The sequence below is a fragment of the Aquarana catesbeiana genome, linkage group LG02, assembly GCF_042186555.1.
Source record: "Aquarana catesbeiana isolate 2022-GZ linkage group LG02, ASM4218655v1, whole genome shotgun sequence".
Lineage (NCBI taxonomy): Eukaryota > Metazoa > Chordata > Amphibia > Anura > Ranidae > Aquarana > Aquarana catesbeiana.
Window position 1 is genome coordinate 191196990 of NC_133325.1, and position 15667 is coordinate 191212656.

Consider the following 15667-nt stretch of genomic DNA (forward strand, 5'->3'; position numbering starts at 1 on the left):
CGGGGTTCACAACCAGAACTCCCTGTGGTTCCGGGTCTCTGCCACTCACAGTGGGTGGGGGGAGACCGGACCATGGGGGGGAAAAATGTTTTTCAGTTCCACCAGTATTTAGATACATATCGTATATTTTGCATTCAGAGATAATGGCAGAGGGCAGATATGTATGTTGACTGTATTTTTTACACATCTGTATTGCTAAATTGACCATCTAAGAATTCGATTTGTTCTAATGATGTGTCTGTTTACCTTGAAATGTATTTCCTTTTTTTTTTTTTTACAATAAAAACTATTGAAATATAAAAAAAAAACCTGGCTCCTAACTTTTTTAGCTGGCTCCTAGATTCCAAGCAAATTTGTCAAGTCCTGATGTACGAAACAGTATACGCAGGCAAACCTGGCGGGATCATCCACCAATCATCAGTTTCTCAAGCCTCAAGCAATATAAAGATTGAAAGATCCTTATAAATTGTGTCGGATGGGGATAATAACCATATCCTCAACATATCCAAACTAGGGAACTTTGAACCAGGCGCTAGTACCATACACATGGAAAGGGGAAGCCCAATATGGCTATCCCTATGTAAAGTCCGCTTTAAGTGCAGGGGGCCAGTAGAGCTCCATCAGTGTTGAGGCCAGAGCTTGTAAATGTAACAAAGACCCACCGTCCGTTACATTTTACCAGCTCTGGCCTCAACCGATGCTTAGTGGGTGATCCCGCCAGGTTTACCTGCGTATACTGTTTCGTATATTATGCACCACCGCAAACTCCTGAAGAAGTGCTTAAGGGCGCGTAACATGTAGAGTGTTCTTCACTACGTCTCTACCACCAACCAGCTGCTCCTTCTGTTTTGACATCACCTCATTTGAATCATTATTGATTGATCTGTTTCACTGTGGTAATGGTTGGTTGTGTTAGGTGGTGCGAGTGTCCTTTAGACCAAACACTGTGTTTTTGTTTCTAACATGTTATGTCAATAATGTGAATTTTAAAGATAAATAAAAGTTAATTTTGTACTTCAATGCTACAGATGTGCCTTTAAGGTCCATGTTTCCTTCTTTTGAATTCATTTTGCTACAGATGTGCCTCTAAAGTCCATGTTTCCTTATTTTAAATACATTTTGCAATATATTTAGGACGTTGGCACACTTATACCTATCTGTATCCACAACGCCATCTTGTAGTGACACATTTAAATTTAAACCTCTGGAAGTTAGTAGGGTGAGTAGTAACTGTTGTTTATTGCAAGTGCTAAAATATGGGAATGAATTTCCATGAGCACTGATTATATTGCTTAAGACAGAGATGATTGTATTTTTATATTGCTTAAGACAGAGATGATTGTATTTTTTTAAGTCTTATTTGGTGTTGTATCTTCACAACTAAACTGTTTCCTTACATTCTTCTTCCAGAGTTCTATGAATCTTCCCCCAGACAAAGCACGACTTTTGCGACAGTACGATAATGAAAAAAAGTGGGACCTCATCTGTGACCAGGTAATGCTCAAGGCCTTTTTTTTTTTTTGGTAAAATATTTATATATGATCATTGATATAGGTATAGCAGATATAGCAGCACACCAAAATATCGGACATGCAGTAAACCAGGGTGGATTTTAGTTAAATCAACTCGATTTAAATCATAATTTTTAAAGAGCAACTGTCATCTCTGTCTCGCAGCGTCTCCTCCTCTGACCCGATGTTGACTCATTCATTTTAATGGGATGGCTGGTAATGCAGCAGTGATACAACATATAATAAATTTAAAAGAAATACTGCGCTGTCTGAAAAATATTTCCAGGCGAGATGAGGTTATGATCACCCAGGAGATATAAATACTGGGATCTTGCTGCAGTTAAAAATGTGAGATACCCACAATTAGCAAAATGTTAAACGAAGAAACTGTGCTATATGAGATCAAATCAAAGATGTAATTTGATACAACAAGCTGAGGGATGGGGCGGCAGCAGGTGACTGGATGCCCGCTAACAGGCTCTACCATGATGGATCTGAAATGACAGGTGCTCTTTAAATGTAAGGCCTTATTCTTGCTGGTAGTTAGGAAACCTTCATTTTGTTTGCAAATATTAAAGATTCTATTTAGAATAATAAGCTGTAAGATTAATAAAACAGTGATATCAGAACTGATTCAATCATACAGTTTGTACTGTACATAGTTTGCAAAACAATGGGATAAAGGAATATTTCTGAACTTTGTTTTATCTAATGGTTACTGTGAAATTGTGTGAATGAATCAACGCAGTGCATGTTATCTCAGCTTGGATTCATTGAATGAGTTTACCAATAATGTAAATATTTCAGAATATACAGCCTCAAGCTACATAACTAAGTTCCATTTCATGCTGATTAAATTAAATTATTAATGTATCTTAAATAGAAAACTATCTTTACTCTAAAAGCATTTTATTAAAATAAATTTGATAAAAATAAAAAAAAATCAGATTCAAATAAAAGAAATCATTGATTTTTATCCACCCTGCAATAAACTGCAACTACTCTTGTGGCCTGAGTATGCCTCAGTCATAGCAATTTTGTCTACATAAAATATATGCACAGAGCAACCAAACTTTTATTCCAGGACTTGTGCAGTGACTATTACTCAATGCTTGCCAGTGTGATAGTATGTGATATTTATACTGAGGTATCCAATAATGCCTTTATTAGGGGTCGTTTCCTTAGAAATCCTAACTTGACCACTTGCAACCAATGTTTCTGGAATTCAGTGTATGTGCTGCTGTCTGGAAGCTGCATATAGACTGTAAAAGAGGACATCAGTTTTGCTTAGATGTAGTGATGAACAGTTGGATAGGATGCATACCTAAATACTAATCTTCCTTTATTCATATGACTAGTTTTATAAACTTATTATAGGAAGATGAAGGCTTTCAGCCTAAATACCTGTTTTCCACTCCCTCCTTAGATGGCATTGCCACATGATTATTTAAAAGATTTTTTAAATAAAAATTGAGATTATCAGGTATCTGCTGATCCCTTGTCCTTGTCTCTTTGGCGGGCTTTAGGAGGGCTTTAACAGGAACGGTTTGACTTGGGAGTTCTGCTGAAAAATTACATTTCTAAGCATTGGTCATCAGCAGTGGTCATCAACCCTGTCCTCATGGCCCACTAACATGCCAGGTTTGCAAGATAACTGAAATACATCACAGGTGACATCATTTGCTGCTCAGTGATTGCAGTATTCTAGTCTACATCTCCCCAAGGTAATACATAAAACCTGGCCTGTTAGTGGGCCCTGAGGACAGGGTTGATGACCACTGGTTTAAAGTGTTAGTCCAACATTTGTTACTCCTGATATGTGCCTGTTGTCCCATGTACGTATGTTAAAAACTATCCTGTTCTCTTTGTGTTATATACCTGGTGATTCTGCTGTTCTCTTGCTTTCCTAACTCAAAGGGACCACGTCAGGCGTGGAAACACATCCATTTTTGAAATGCTCAGACCAGCCCGTCTGGCACCAACAACCATGCCACGTTCAAAGTCACATAAATGCCCTTTCTTCCCCATTCTGATGCTCTGTTTGAACTTCAGCAAGTCGTTTTCACCATGTCTAATGCATTGAGTTGCTGCCATGTGATTGGCTGATTAGCATTTTGTGTTACCAAGCAATTGAACAGGTGTAATAAAGTGGTCAGTGGGTGTCTATGTACACGTTTTGCCTTGCTTGCATTTCTATTATAAGCTTCTTGCACACTTAAACTAAAAAAAAGAATATTTATTATCTATTTTTGTCCATGCACACATAGGCGTTTAAAGGAGTTTAGAGGCGGGGGCATAAAAAAAAAAACACCCCATAACTTGTGCCTTCAATAGTGAAGTGTTTTGGCTGAGAAAAAGCCAAAATGTGCCCAAATGTCTGTAAATGTGCCTAAGCGCATTTAGTGCTTGAGCGGTTTCACATTTCAATGGGCAGAATAAATGAATATTCTGGCCAATAAAATAAACGTCCAAGCACTTAACACGCCAAAAATCCGTTTGCAAAACACGACTTAGGCACATTTTTCTCGCGCCAGGAGAAAAGCGTTCACAAAAGCTCAAGTATGCACCAGGACTTAAACCGAATGGGTTGTTTTACAAGGTGAGGGTTCACATAAACTTTAAGGCTACTTTAAATAAGTGTGAAGAGACTACCCATCCAGAAACACCCACCTGCTGATACTCCCCTTTGCTGCTCTTCCCCACCTATATGTTGCTCCATGGAAGCCTTTGTAAGTACCTTGTTCTTCCAGGCATAAAGGAGAATGTGGCCTCCTTCCAGGATGTAGTGGTGAGGCCTAGCGGACACTCACCTAGCCTGAACGCTGTTATATGAGGGAATGAAGGCACACGAGAATGCTGTGTAAACCCTGATCTAATCTAATCTGACATGGTGCTGAAACAGAGCTAGGACTCCTGGCCCTGATGAAGGAAGGCAGTGGCAGGGGCCACGGGGAAGCAGAGTATATATGGGTTGGTATATGAGCTTTCAAAACAACCTTTGATTGAAAAAAGTTTTCTTCTTTATAGTGAACTAAATTGTCCTGCATACTATTATTTGTATTCTTTTAACCTTTCTTCGTCAATCCACATGTTAACAACATTTTATCTGCTGTGTGTTTTCATTAGGAGCGCTTTCAAGTGAAAAACCCCCCGCACACATACATCCAAAAACTACAATCATTCCTGGACCCTGGAGTCACACGAAAGGTAATGCCCTGTAAATATACATGCTGAATGATGCTAAAAATATTTTCTAAGGGTGGCTGTAAATGACCTGATAATTACATGCGATGCATACCATTCAAGCAGCATCATTATACAGTACTATGCAATACTATTCAAGCATCACTGTACATGAGCTTTAAAAATGGTAGGCTGGAAAACCTCTATGTGTTATAATAACAACCTCTGACCTCCTGGGCTGCTCATGGTTACACTCAAAGATCTTTCAACCTCAGCGATCGTGGGACTTGATCCTTCACCATTTTATGTTGAAGGCCGTGTAATCAAAGTACTGATAATGGGCTTCTGTGATTGTAAAATGGATATGATGGCTGGTTCTAAAGAAAAAGATGGACAGATAACTTTCTGACCTGGAGACTTTTATATGTCACTTGTCTCTCATACGCAACTAACACCTGCAAGACAAATGAGCATAGCATACTAGCTCATTATGTAATACTCACCTGAGACTGAAGCCCTCGCTGCGGTGCCCGTACACCGCTCCTGCGGCTGACATCACTCCCGGGGGGTTACTTCTGGGTATTGCGGCTCCGGCGCTGTGATTTGCCGGAGCCGCGATGATGTCACTCCCACGCATGTGCGCGGGTGCTGCTGGTAACGGCACACTCACTGAAGCAAACGGCACGTACGTGCCGTTTGCTTCAGTGCGCATGTGCCGATGATGTTGGCACATGCAAATACAGGGGATATTTCCTAAACCGTGCAGGTTTAGGAGATATCCTGGGTAGCTACAGATATAGGCTTACCTGTAGCAAAAAGTGGTCTGTAAGGCATCATTCTCACAAAGCAGATCCGCTGCCTCGGAGTCCGCCTCTGTCCCCCAGCTCAGCGGGAGATCTCTCCGTTGATCTCCGCTGAACCAGCGGATGACAGGTCCCTCTCTGCTCACTGAGCGGGAAGGGCCTTGTTGAGCGCCGCTAGTTACTATGGAGAGATTGGACGAAAGCGGACAGCATGTCCGTTTTCATCAGATCTCATCTGATCCGCCAGGGATGGATGCGAACGTAGGGGGATCCGTCTGATTTTAGCGGATCGGACCAGGTCAGATATCAGCAGACATGTCACCACTGACATCTGTCGCTCCATAGACTAGCATGGAGCACCCGTTCAGGTCCGCCGACAAAACTGACAGGCGGACCTGAACGGTCCGACAGTGTGAAAGGGGCCTAAGGGTTTACAACCACTTTAAGATGCCGACGCCGGGCCAGAGGACCCAAGGTGAAACTGGCTGGACTGAGCACAGTGCTAGATCGTGGGACAGGTGAGTGACAGTTTTTGTAGCTGCTGACTTTTAATTTTCACACAGGAGACTGGAGCTCCTCTTTAAATTGTAATGCATTATTTAAAGAGGAGGTCCAGCCCCTGCATGAAAAAATTAAAAGTCAGCAGCTACAAATACTGTTGCTGCTGACTTTTAATATTAGGACACATAACTGTCCTGGAATCCAGCTATGCGGCTTCACAGCCGGCTCCCTACTGCATATGTGTAAAACGTGCTGTGCTTTGTGAATGGCCCGGCGGTGGGGGAAGGAGGAGCGTGAACTTCCGGGGGACCTCGCCGCAGCCAGGTCAAAAAGAGGTACCTGTTCCCCCCTCCCAAAAGGGGCCGACTGTGGCTCGGGGGGGGGGGGGGGCTGAGCAGATAAGCGGAGCTTCCACTTTTGGGTGGAACTCCACTTTAAGCATTTCTCTAGAATTTCCAAACTCATTATATACTCCTGGAGTAAAAATCTAATAACATGTTCTTATTTATGTGAACCAATATCTGCGCTAACTGAAATAAATATACATATAGTAAGCAGCCAGCATAGTTTGTTGACTCGTCAAACACAAAAACAAAAGATCAAAAATGCAGCGCTAAATAAGGCAATATCTTAAAACTAAAAATGATAGTCCATAGAAGCCAATGAAGAGTAAAGATGAGATGAAACTTCCACCAAAACTTCCGTGTGCAAAGGATGAGCACACCACACCCAAGTGCTATCAATCTGCTTACCAGAAGGATATGGAAAACAAGCGATGTATTCATATAGTGCAAAGGCTCAACAGTAAATCCAATTGGCACTCTCCATCATGGACAGACAGATTGGGTTGTCACATATGACCAGGAACTCAAGATACACATGGGACGATGAATAAATGATGCGATCATCAGCAGGATAACCCAATAAGAAGAAAGTAACAACCGTCTGGGTAAAACACACGTTTTTATTGTAGTCTACTTACAGGTGTCAATGGAACATCATCACAGAATAAAAGAAGTGGTCCGCGGCTCAAAAGCGTGTTTGCATCGGCCAGCCTGACATGTTTCATTCTATGTGGATATCATCAGAGGCGCCTCATTTATTGCATCGCATCATTTATTCATCGTGGATTTACTGTTGATCCTTTGCACTATATGAATACATCGCTTGTTTTCCATATCCTTTTGGTAAGCAGATTGATAGCACTTGGGTGTGGTGTGCTCATCCCTTGCACACGGAAGTTTTGGTGGAAGTTTCATGTCATCTCTACTCTTCATTGGCTTCTATGGACTATCATTTTTTAGTTTTAAGATATTGCCTTATTTAGCACTGCATTTTTGATTTTTATGTTCTTATTTATGGTATTAAAGTTTGAACATGCACTACAGACACAGATTTAGCTGAGATCTATAACCAATGTTAATTTTGACTTCAAATTTCGCTTTACTTTTAGTCATCTGGATTGTTTTAGTCGTGTTTTAGTCGACTAAAATAGTGTTAATTTCGTCGGCGAAAATATTTTCGTTGACAAGACTAACACTGCTTATACACTATTGAGATGAAGTTAAAAAAAGGTCCGTGTTTGTCAGATGCAAATGGCAGGTGACAGTTCATATTCACTACATGCATATGCTTGTGTGATGGTATTTTGACCGTAGACAGTTCTTAAAATTATAACATAAAAAGTGATGTGATTTATTCTTTCAGACATGGGCAGCAATCGACCAAATATTTTTGGCAACTGCTTATTTAGCTGCCTATTTTGCTGATCAACTAAAAAAAAAAATTCTTTTTCACATACTAGAAATTTAGAAGACGGGTGCAAGAATCTACAAAGGTTCTGCGTGAACTGGAAATATCACTGCGAACAAATCACATAGGGTGAGTAATAGGAAATGGTCTTTAAAGGGGGACTAGAGTTTTCAGAGTCTTCTAATTTGAAATCGTATAAATATACAATTTTTTCATCACAGTTTTCCTGGTCGTACGTATTTTCTTGAGCATATCTCGTATACAGATTATTAACTGATCTCTTTAGTGACTGTCTGCATGAACGCATATGTTTGATGAATGCTTATGTTTCCTTCCTGTAAATCTTTATGAATTATAGACAGCACGAGCTGCTAAGATTTATTTCAGGAGTTTAAGGTGATAACATATACACCTAATTATTGTTTTCTAGCCTTTAGATTTAGGAAATTTGTGAAGACAGAAACAAACATAGTAGCTGCCATTGCAGACTTTTTTTTTAAAGGTGAGGCTCTTGTGCTATTCTTCTAACTCCTCGTGCACACTGGAAGTTTTACAGCTGCTGTTAGGAGCATCTGGCATTTTTTTTTTTCCTGCCTCTATACGTCCCTCTATGTTAGCCTATGTCTCTATGCACACATAGACTTTTAGCAGTGTTTAGTGCAGGAGAGTTTGGAGGCAGTAAAAAGCCCTTTGCAAACTCTTAGCGAGAGTTTGGGCAGATGCATGTAAATGCGCCTAAACACATGTTAAAGTGGTTGTAAACCTCAGTCACAAAATCTGAACGAAGCACTGTATATCTGTAGTGTTTACTCATCTCGCCCCAAAGCTCTAGATGTCGTTTCTCTCCTGTGTTTTGTTCCTCTATTATCAGCATGAGCCACTTCTGGGACGCGTGATAAATTTGCGACCGGGAAGGGAGCTCAGCACACATTTTGTCTATTCAGAACCCAGCTCTGTATCCTTCCTTTGTTCCTGTGTGCTGTGTGAAGGGTGGTGTCTGCCTTTAATCCAATCAGCTCTCTCACACTGTAACTGCAGCTCTCTACATAATTGATTGCATGCATCTGAGGATAAACTGCATGACATGAAAATCCAGAGATGAACAAATTGTCAGGGGGTTCTGTTTGATAGCGCTGCCAGACTAGTGCTGTCACCTTCCCTACTCCTCTGTGTGCGCTGTCTGTCACAGCCCCACTCCTCTGTGTGCGCTGTCTGTCACAGCCCCACTCCTCTGTGTGCGCTGTCTGTCACAGCCCCACTCCTCTGTGTGCGCTGTCTGTCACAGCCCCACTCCTCTGTGTGCACTGTCTGTCACAGCCCCACTCCTCTGTGTGCGCTGTCTGTCACATCCCCACTTCTTTGTGTGCGCTGTTTGTCACAGCCCCACTCCTCTATGCGCACGCTGTTTTTCACAGCCCCACTCCTCTGTGCGCACGCTGTCTGTCACAGCCCCACTCCTCTGTGTGCACGCTGTCTGTCACAGCCCCACTCCTCTGTGTGCACGCTGTCTGTTGCAGCCCCACTTCACTGTGTGCGCGGTCTGTCACAGCCCCACTTCACTGTGCGTGGTCTGTCACAGCCCCACTTCACTGTGTGCGCGGTCTGTCACAGCCCCACTCCACTGTGTGCGCAGTTTGTCACAGCCCCACTCCACTGTGTGCGCAGTCTGTCACAGCCCCACTCCACTGTGTGCGCAGTCTGTCACAGCCCCACTCCACTGTGTGCGCAGTCTGTCACAGCCCCACTCCACTGTGTGCGCAGTCTGTCACAGCCCCACTCCACTGTGTGCGCAGTCTGTCACAGCCCCACTCCACTGTGTGCGCAGTCTGTCACAGCCCCACTCCACTGTGTGCGCAGTCTGTCACAGCCCCACTCCACTGTGTGCGCAGTCTGTCACAGCCCCACTCCACTGTGTGCGCAGTCTGTCACAGCCCCACTCCACTGTGTGCACGTTGTCTGTCACAGCCCCACTCCACTGTGTGCACGTTGTCTGTCACAGCCCCACTCCACTGTGTGCGCAGTCTGTCACAGCCCCACTCCACTGTGTGCGCAGTCTGTCACAGCCCCACTCCACTGTATGCACGTTGTCTGTCACAGCCCCACTCCACTGTGTGCACGTTGTCTGTCACAGCCCCACTCCACTGTGTTCGCTGTGTGCGAAGGGTTGCTGGTGAGCATTCTATATTCTGGGGATAATTTTTCTTTATGTTCATTGTATCTCTTAACTCCTGCAGTTATGTTTTATTGTATCGATTCATTTGTAGTATTGTTCTGTTTTTACATCAGTTTGATGACTTCACAAGAAAACTCCTAAAATGCATTGATCTTTTTTTTTTTTTTCTTTTTACTGTGGTTAAACAAGGGTAGTAAATTGCCTCCACATTCTTCTCTATTGCTTTGAGCAGAACTATTGATTGTAAAAGTTGTTTGTCCACTGTTATTGAGTAGGGGTTAGTCACCAGTTAGCAGTTAATGAAGTGTAAAAGCCTACAGGAGGTAGGGAACAATATTGTGTAATGACCTTGGTAGGAAAAGCTTCAAACATTAGGAGCCAGCAGTATTTTTATTTTGGTGCCTAGCATCTGGAATATTTCAGCCTTTTTGATTGATAATTCAGTTGCTTACATTTACTGATGAGCTGTTTAAAGGACATGTAAAGCGTGTTTCTGTTGATCACATATCTAGGCCTCGTGCACACCTGTAAGCTTAAGGTTTTTTCCTTTTTTTCCTCCTACAGGAGATTACAGCCTCAAAAACCTGGTAAAAAGCCGCATTTTTGCATAGGTGTTATGCATCTGGTGTTAATGCATTCTGTTGGCCAGAATTCTGTCCATTAAAATGCATTAATGCACCTAGCGTTAATGTGCTTTTGAGGGGTTTTTTTATGCTCAAAAGATCCTCTCCTGAATGCACATGTGATGATTTTTTTTTTCCTGTCTGTAAACTCCCTTGACACTAAACTCCTGAAAACACCTGCAGAGTGCATGAACACAGACTAACATGGAGGGGAGTTTACAGGCCGAGAAAAAAAAAATTGCTCAAAGAAGCAGCTTTTTAGAGCTGCAATGTCTATGAGGCCTTATAGTTTTTATTGCAGTGTTTGAGTAATTAAGTAGTTTTTCAATGCCAATTAAACATTTTTAAATGCTTGCACTTCAATATTTTTGTTGTTAGAATAAAATTGTGCTTTAACCATTAGGGGGGCTCTGTATTAGGCCTCATTTGACTTTTATGCCTACCAGCTGTAGAGATGAGATATGAGCCCCCCTGAACACGGAAAGCACTGATTTTAGGCCTCGTGCACACTGTATTCTCCTACAGGAGTTAAGCAGCAGCAAAAATGCAGTGAAAAGCCACATTTTGCTTGGGCGTTCCCGCGTCTGGCGTTAATACATTCTCTTGCCCAGAATTCTGGCCATTAGAGTGCATTAACGTGGGAATGTGCCCAGCATTAACACACATTATGGATTGTTTTTTATGCTCAAAAGCTCCTCTCTAAAATGCACAAGTGAGAGGAGTTTACAGGCAGAGAAAAAAAAAAAGGGTAAAACGCCTGACAAAGCAGCTTTTTGGAGCTGCAGTGTGCGTGAGGCGGAGTTGGCTGACTCATTTCGGGACTATTAATAAATGTTTTCCTATAACATTCACACAGCTTTCTTTTTTCTAATTGGATTTGATTGGAAAATTGTGTGATGGGTAAAAAACTGTGTGAATCCTGTGCGATCATTTCCCATAGACTCACAAGACTGTATGAAGGAGCAGTAAAGCCCAACCATTGTGTAGCACTCCAATACAGACATTAGAACTTGGGTACCTTACAACTGCCCAAAATAAATAAAGTTACAGACTGTACACCAAATTTTTAAATGTTTACTGGTATTGATAACATTTGTATCAAGTAGATATTCTCTACTCCTAATTGAGCCTACTATACATTCTCTTTTTTATAAAGCATCTGATTCTATTTATTGACGGGTAAAAAAGTAACAGTAGTTTGGATGCTGTATGGTGGTTTATTTTAGCGTTCTAATATGCACATTATAGTATGGAATCTATGGCCAGTGGGGCTTGTTTGGAACATTGCAGGTGGTGTCTTGCTTTTACGGGCAGGATGTCCTCAGGAGTGTCCTGGGATATTGACTGAAAGGTGACAGCGAGGAAGGAAATGAAAAAGACAGGATTGCCATCATGTCCTGCAGATTATATTTGATTTTTGAAGTAAATATGTTCTAGTGCTTTTTCATACTAGTTTTGTAGGGTGGCTCACGTGCTATGCTTTTATATGCTGCATTCTGATTATGCTTTCACTGTGATGACCATGTACTATTAATGAACGTGCTTGCTATAGCAGTATTTTTTAGTAAAGTCTGCTGTGAACCAGTAAAGGTAATTTTGTAGCATGTTTCCAACACTGGTCTCACTTTGTATGGTGCAGAAAAGTTCATATCTGCAGAGAAAGTTTGGCTACCTACTGGACAGATTACATTGTTTGAAACGTTTTGTTTGAAAAGCTTTTAAAAAAATCACAGAAGTTTACTTCAGCGTTTAAGTAGTTTGCTGCTTCTTCTTGAATGGCTTCACTTTTTTTCTAAAAGATCTAGTTCACATTTACCTGCTGCTCTTCTCTGGTGGCTTCAGTGCCACACGTGAAAGAGACTCCAAGCTGTTGCTGCCTGCTGTGTCATGCCCAGATGGCAAAAGAGGATTGGTTGGGGTTCTAGGGTTGTAGTTTCATATTTTTATGAATACCTCACCGAGGATGGATTATTGAATATCGAGGACACAGTGGACCCCATGTATGTAAAATGTTATATAGAGAAAGGGTTTGTGTTGCCCAACATGCCGATCACATTTTGTTTTCTAACAAACCTGCTGTAGAAAAGGACAGTTGGAAGCTTTCACCAATAGGAACACTTTCCCTTTCTACGCTTTTCAACACTATGGGTGTAATCTGAAAAGTTCACGGCCCGACAAGGAAGGAGTGACCACACACTGTACCACACCACTCTTCCAGATGTTTTGCGCTGAAAATGGTGCATGCATGCTGTATGGTATTAATGCGCTCTTTGCAAACAGTTTGCACCACCAGTAGCCAAGTTGAAAATAGAGAAGGTGGGGCTCGTGTCCCCATCCCCTCCGCTCCTCCCCCTCCTAAATAACCCTGTTTCCCCCGGCTTAGAACAACTTCATGTTTTTTCCTGGTGGCCAGCCCATGGATTCTCTCAGGTCCGACATTTTCTTGGAACCTGTACCTTCCCCTGGTGAGCTTCAATCCAAGAGACTCATGAAGCACCCCAGTGGAATTCTTCTGCTATCTGCAATTACGACACTGGATTTCCTCTCTCAGACGCAATGACACTTTTCTGTACCAGAAAACGGCGTTTGAGCAAACATGCCAACACTCTCCAGGATCTCCTGGTACCATATCTTTATTCCCTCCTCCCTTAACTCGAGCGGGACTCCAACCTCCATATCTTATGTCCCCAAATGGGAGCGGGACTTATCCCCCATTGATTTGGCGGATTGGAGCAAAGCCTGGTCTAATATTGCGAAATGCTCCTTTAACATGGCTACCCTAGAGGCAGCCTACAAGGTACTCCTTCATTGGTACTGGGTTCCAACCAGTATTGCCAAATCAAACCCATCCTACAGTGATAGATGCTTCAGGGCCTGTGGTCAGCGTGGAGACTAACTTCATATCTGGGGGACCTGCCCCTGCTTAGTGGGATTCTGGTCAAGGGTATTTGGTCTTCTGTTTACGCTCTTCCATGTGTCTATCCGCAAGGATGCCAAGTTGGCCTTACTCCACTACCGGATCATGGGCCTCTTCTATCAGCAAAAATTGGCCACCTATTTGTTTATTGCTGCGAAGCATGCAATAGCAAGGGCCTGGAAGAGGTTGGCTGTCTAGTTTGTGGAGGTGAAGAGCATCTTAACAACTCTCATGATTAATGAGAAGATGTCTAGTTTTCTCTATGACTCCCACGCCAAATTCCTCAAGGTATGGGACCTGTGGTGGTCCTACGCTCTTCCTACTCTGCATCCAATCAGTCTGTATACAGCGCTCCCAAAATGCCCCTGCGCAATGAATGGGCAGCGCCTCCGAAGTGCCACAACACAGGCGCTTTTTATCCTTTCTTTGCCCGCTAGCAGGGGTTAAAAGCTTCCCGCTAGCAGCAGAAAAGGCCACTAAAACGACAAAAAAGTGCTTCTAAAGCGGCCGTGGCTCAGTGTAAAAGTAGCCTAAGTGCCAGTTCACACTGGAGTGACCTGTCAGGCGACTTAGCCGCCTGACAAGTCACGCTCCATGCATTACAATGGAACCGTTCTAATGGGAGTGACTCAAGTCGCTCCGACTTAGGAAAAGGTACCTGTACTACTTGGGGGTGACTTCGGAGCGGCTTGCCTTGACTTCTTTTAAAGAAGTCGTTTGCAAGCTGTGCTGAGGTCGCGCTGTGCGGGGCAGCTTCAGAGGTGAACGATTTTGAAACCGCCCCAGTGTGAACCGACACTTAGAGTGACTACCTTTTTTGTTTTTACCAAACAGGAAGTGAAGGAAATGGAGCTTCTGACTAAAGTAAAACCTGACAGGAATTCCAATCCTTCCCTACTCCTATATAAACCCCCCCCCCCCCCCAAAAAAAAAAAAAAAAAACATTTTAAGTGTGAATTTACTGTCTCTGTGCAGCTGAAAGTATGTTGGTCAGCGTGGTAAATGTAAAGTTAATGTGCGTGTAAAGGCAGGCGTCCCAATACGTTTGCTAATATAGTGTATTTTTTTTAATAGCAGGAAGTAAAAAATATTGTTTGATTTTGGTTGGTTATAGCGTAAAAAAAAAAAAAAAAAATGCAGTGGCGTATTGCAAAAAAAAAAAATAAATAAAAAAAAATTGGTCATGAAGGGGGGTAAATCTTCTGGAAGTCAAGTGGTTAATGTACATACAATCACTGCTTAGCTGTGCGGGACTTTTATCGCATGGAGTTGATTTTTCTTGTTGGCTATGTCATTTTGGAAATGAAAGGGTGTCTTGAGAACGAGTGTGTGGGAATAATGTAACCTGAATATGTGTAGAAGGGAAAAAAAAAAAAAAGTTTTGGCATCATTTAGGTGGGACTGGTGCTGAGACCTCTGCATACGTCAGCTGAAAGCATCCCCAGAAATAGAGGCTGTAGTCAGACAGGAAATGAGCAGGAGGTGGTGTGGGGACTGAGGAGGCAGCAGACAGGAAATAGGAGGGCTGCTGGCCTGAGAGAGGAAAAAGTCCTCCACAGCTCTAAGACATGCCAGGATGACAGACACGCTGCAGCTTCTACACAGTGACAACACCTTTTATTTCATCCCAAATCTGTCAGTCCCTCAGGAGAGGAAGGAAAACAATCGTATTCTTAGGAAAAGCCATTCAGCAATCCTGTTGTCCTAATCAGACTGATTTTCTTATGGTTGTTTGACATTTCCCACAGAAGAAAGATAACCACTCCGAGTGATTGATTAGAGAAGGACAAAATGGCCAAATTCTTAGTGTGTTATTCATGATAGGATAGAGAAGGAAAAATAATAGTGACATGAATTCATCTAACATAAAATAGTAATCTGGTGGTAAAATGGCTGTTTTGACAGACAGTAGAGATGCGCTGATTTTTGTGTCTGTAAAATTTTTCTTTTTTACCACAATATTAACTACCTAGTGGTGCTTTGTTGTGTTTGTTTCTGCTTTGTATCACAAAAACAAAAAGAATTAAAATATATTTATAATAAACACAACAATATAGGTCTCTTTCAGACTGTAGGCCAGGGGTGGTAAAAAGAGTCCGCTAAGGCATACATTTATGGCCCAGGAGAGCCTCCTGAACGCCTGACAGTGGCTGCTTAGCCACAGTCTGAAAATCAGTCCACTGCAAATTACTTTTTCAGAGGAT

The 15667-nt window shown here is 42.4% G+C and overlaps 1 protein-coding gene across 5 annotated transcripts in view; it reads left to right on the forward strand.

Moving 5' to 3' along the window:
• FMNL3 (formin like 3) overlaps window positions 1-15667 on the forward strand; it is a 160415-nt gene that overhangs the window by 93807 nt on the left and 50941 nt on the right. For all 5 annotated transcript variants that reach the window (XR_012241565.1, XM_073614092.1, XM_073614094.1 and 2 more), the window contains exons 2-4: window positions 1411-1494; window positions 4638-4718; window positions 7803-7879. Coding sequence is in view for 4 of the 5 variants with exons in the window: in XM_073614092.1 (XP_073470193.1) it covers window positions 1411-1494; window positions 4638-4718; window positions 7803-7879 (242 nt within the window). In the remaining variant the exon portion in view is untranslated. The remainder of the gene's footprint in view (window positions 1-1410; window positions 1495-4637; window positions 4719-7802; window positions 7880-15667) is intronic.